The following is a 4,681-nucleotide window of genomic DNA, read 5'->3' as shown; positions in this document are numbered from 1 at the left end:
TAAATCCACGTGAAATTATGTGTATTAGACACTATCAACAATACAGTAATTTTGTCTTTTAACAGTATTCAATTTAAAAAATCCTCCTCACTCAAAATCCCAACAAAAAACACACAGAAAGTAGTAGTAGTAGTAGTAGAATATGGGAATTTTACACTGAAAATAATGATTGAGTTTTTCCCTCACGCAAAACCTTAAAGTAGTACTCTTGTACTTACATGTCTCTCTCTCTCTCTCTCTCTCTCTCTCTCTCTCTCTCTCTTGTTTCTCTCTCTAACATTGTTGTCAATATCTTGGGGGTAGCTAGCTTCATCAAATAGTTCTCCTCAAACCCATAATCTGCACGCCTATTCCCTCCCCTTCCCTCTCAGCCCCACACTCAATTTGTCCATCTCCATCTCTCCTTCTCCAAGAAAATGTCCATAAACCATTTCTCCTCAGACCTCTCAGAAACCCAGTGGTGGAATGCTAATTCTAACCCCCACCGACAAGAAGACCCCTCAAGACACCCACACAGCAGAACCCATTTCATCCCCCAATTTTATCAAGATACCCACCACCACAGCCACGCCCACCACAGTTTCCAACCCTGGCAGCTCAACTCCCAAGACCCCACCACACCCATGTCCCCCACCCATTTCCATACCCCCACCGCTACCCTCAATTTCAACCTCAACCACCACGACGCCGTCGACCCCAACGAATCAGGCCAACTCCAGTCCCCGCCGCCGCATCACCGCGTCAACTCTGACGACTCCGACGACGAAAAAGAGCCCATGTTCGAGAAGCCCTTGACCCCAAGCGACGTCGGCAAGCTGAACCGCCTCGTGATTCCCAAGCAGCACGCAGAGAAGTACTTCCCGCTCGGCAGCGGCGACTCGGGCCTCCTGCTGAGTTTCGAGGACGAGTCCGGGAAGTCGTGGCGGTTCCGCTACTCCTACTGGAACAGCAGCCAGAGCTACGTCCTCACCAAGGGCTGGAGCCGTTACGTCAAGGAAAAGCGCCTCAACGCCGGCGACGTCGTTTTGTTCGAGCGGCGCCGGGCTAACACGGATCGACTCTCCATCGGCTGGAGACGCCGCAACGCGGTCCCAGCGCACGATAGTGGGGCTGGAGGGGTTGAGAGTAGCAGTGGCGGGGTTGGAGGGAATAGTAGTGGTGGTGGCGGGGGTTGGACAAGGATGTTCTATTCTGCGCCGCATCACGGCTCGTCTTATCCTGCGCACCAGTATCATCATAGTGTGGCGCCATACCCACCTGACTGTCTACATGCAGCAGGTAATTTATATTCTTGTAATTTAATTTTTAGTTACTTTGTAAAAACATAAATACAAACGTTTTTAATTCTTGCTTATACGCACGTGAAAGTGCGTGAAAAACACATTAATTCCTCTTACTTGGGAAGAATGTGCTTTAGGGTTTAGATTCTAATTGAGTTGTGTTTATGTGTGATAGAAATAATATTGAGGAGAAATAGATCGAACTTAGGATCTCGGGTTCAGGAATAAATTGAATTTAGTTCTATCAGTCGACCATGATACACTAAAGACATGTGACCGAAGCAAATAACCAAGTACATTGGTCTTTTGTATAATTAGGGTGAGAAATTGGGGGTATGTATTTAATTTATGTTTTTAATAATTGTTTTTTTGTTGCAGGGTCCCGTGTCCAGAATATGAACCCAACGGCGTCAGTTGGGAACTCGAAGATACTGAGACTATTTGGAGTGAACTTGGAGTGCCAGCAGCAGGCAGCTGAGCACCTCGAGTCGGAACCATCAACCTCAGATGGCTCGTCGTCGACACTGTCTATGTCAAGCCAGGGTCCGACTCACGGCCAGCGGCAAAGGTACCCTCGTGCAGCTTATAATTATGCCGACCAACACAGGGTACGTAAACCCCCTAAACTATCATTACCGTAATAATCATATTATAATTATGTGTATTATTATATAAGAGTATATTCTGCTGTTGCATTTCCTTTTGCCCTTTTAAAAACCCCTATTTTGTTTCCTCTCACGAGACAGATTATTTAAGAGCAAATGAGTAAATTATATGGTCTCCTTTCTCCCCAACAAAACGATTGATTAACTTAATTGGTATGATTAGTGAATTCCTAATACGAAATCAATCTGATTGTTATAATGAGTATCATATCAATCAACGATCTAGTATCGTTGACGCATTGGCGGCAATTGATATCTATGTGGGTAGGAAGTCAAACATGTTTGAACATTTCTTGCAAAAATGACAACTTTTCGGCCTACAGTTGAGCCAAAACAAAGGTTGGACCCAACCCATCTTTTTACCAAATTAATTAAGGTCAGTTTTTGGCTTTGAGTTGATTTTCTTCTGAATTTTTTTATAAAAAAGTAAAACATAAATAAATAAATAAATAAAAAATACACCACCATTGCAGAGCACGAGGGCAGCTTTTGTGGACTGGACTGGACTGGTGTGTTCAAAGCTTTCATGGAGCTTCCTTTTTTCCTATATCTATGTTAAGCCACATACACAAAATAGCTGTTATGCCATGTGGTATATTTCTAGGCACCGACTCCTTTTAAGGGCGGTCTCCTGTGGACTATTTGTTAGCTGTTATATGATCTTTGATTTTTAGTAATTTTCCAAAAGAAAACATAGGTAAGAACACTTCGATTACGTTACCTCTTACCTCTTGCCTCTTACCTCTCTCTACCGTTTCTTTCACAAAACAAAGGTACTCCTGTATTTTGTTCTTATTTGACTTCATTTTGGTCGGGAGCATTTTTGCTCACCACCATAAATTATGGTCTATGATCACTCTACACCTAAATATCTGCCACGTGTCTTTTCACTTAACTTTGATTAATTTTTTCAAAATTAAAAAAGTAATATTTAATGTGAAAGTTAACTAAAATTAGGTAAAATGATACGAATAAGATAATTAGGTGTATATGGTAAACATATATGATAGTTATGATGGTGAACAATAATGCTTCCCATGTTGGTCTTTAATAAGACGGCTCAGATAATTAGGTGTATGGTAAACATATCAGATAATTAGACTCTTTACTAAGAGCTACTATAATAGGACGGCTCTAAAAAGTTTCTCTTATTCTCTAGGGTTTGGTTTTTTAGTTCTTTTTTCTTATGATTCATTTTCCTTAGGGTTGAGCATTCAATTATTTTAAATTTCTCTTATTTCTCTAGGGTTTGGATTTTTAGTTCTTTTTTTCTTATGATTTATTTACCTTAGGGTTGAGCATTCCATTATTTTTGCAATATTTGGAAAATCTTTTCCTACTGTTGCCATGTTACATAATTAGTAGTCTAAGTTAAGGATGGTGTTTCCACACTCTTTTTTACTTCTACACATCCCTTTCAAATTTCAATTGTTGGATCGAATAAATTAAAGAGGATCAAACAGTCAGAATTACTAAGGAGTGTGTAAAGATTAAAAAATATTGTGTGAATAGCACCGCCTTAAATTAATAGTGTGAGATATTTTTTTTATTTTTTAATTGAAAAAAAAAATAGTGTGAGATATCATAACTTGTACCAAACACTTCAGATTACAGATTGCACAGATCTTTAGTGGCAACTATTTAATTCTAAGCCGCCCAAATGTTAATTGATGTTTTTCATGTTGAAGTTATAGTAGGCAGCAGTAGGCTTTTTCTAGGGCTAGAAAAAAAAAAAAAAATTTCAATGTACTCAGAACACTGGCACATATATCATATGTTGACATGCCACTCTATATTCCGAATACATTGACAAATTTCTCCAAAAAACTTGCGTTAATTAATGCATGGGATATAGGTGATTTTCAAAACCCTAGAAATGAAAAAATGAAATTAAAGAAAGCAACGAGTTTGCCATTAGCACTATTTATAAATGCATTTAGCATACGACTTTCATAAATAATGTGTTTATTTTCAAATTATTATTGGCCTATTGAGTGACTAAAGTCCCGCTTTCATTGTATCCAAAAGAAAAAAGAGGGAGCACTGATTTTCACAAAGAAAATTGCTAAATAGACTCTAAAATATGAAATTCTCTAACATCTCATGTTTTTATACAAGCTTTATTTATAAAGAGTCTCCTTATAGCATTTATCTTTCACATATGCAATTGATTGATTTTTGTGTGTTTGTGCAACAGGAATTCACTAGTTTCTCTGGAGATGTCAACCCCATGAGATCAAATCGCCGAGGATAAAGATCTGCCGATGTGACGTCCTCTTTGATTGATTGACTTCAAATATATTTATTTTTATTTTTAAAACACACCACTTGGGAAAAAAGGAAAGAAAAAAAAATCCCCTATATTAATATTCAGTGCCCACAAGAAGAAAGAGAGAAAAAAGAGGGTACACATGGAATATAGTATCAGAAAAAATCCCAGATTTTCAGGTCAAGTCTGGGACAATGCAGGAAGAAAGGGTGAGGGGGAACCAAAAGGAAGGTGCTGCAGGTAACGGGGGTGGAGAGAGAAGCTGGTAGGGTATGGTTAGAAAAAGTAGCAGGGGAGTAAAGTCATCGTTGTTTCTCCTTCCGTGGAAAATGGGAAATTTGATTGGAGGAATCTGATATGTTAATTTAGTATTTGCCAGCACTGTTGAGATTCTGCCTGAAGATTTTTGATAAATAATAATGGAAGGGAAGGAGGGTATCGGATATGGTGGTCGTGATGGAAACTGG

At 39.2% G+C, this 4,681-nt stretch overlaps 1 protein-coding gene across 1 annotated transcript; it reads left to right on the top strand.

Annotated features, from left to right (window-relative positions):
- Nucleotides 1-264: 264 nt before the first annotated feature.
- On the top strand, nt 265-4,284 carry ABI3L2 (B3 domain-containing protein At2g36080-like). The gene is given in 3 exon segments (NM_001294009.1): nt 265-1,278; nt 1,659-1,888; nt 4,143-4,284. Coding segments are annotated over 3 exon segments (1,149 nt in total). The 5' UTR covers nt 265-416; the 3' UTR covers nt 4,200-4,284.
- The last annotated feature ends 397 nt before the right edge of the window (nt 4,285-4,681 follow it).

Source organism: Malus domestica, chromosome 12 (genome assembly GCF_042453785.1).
Source record: "Malus domestica chromosome 12, GDT2T_hap1".
In the NCBI taxonomy this organism is placed as follows: Eukaryota; Viridiplantae; Streptophyta; class Magnoliopsida; order Rosales; family Rosaceae; genus Malus; species Malus domestica.
Note: the sequence above shows the minus strand (reverse complement) of the source record. Positions and strands in the feature narration are given on the sequence as shown.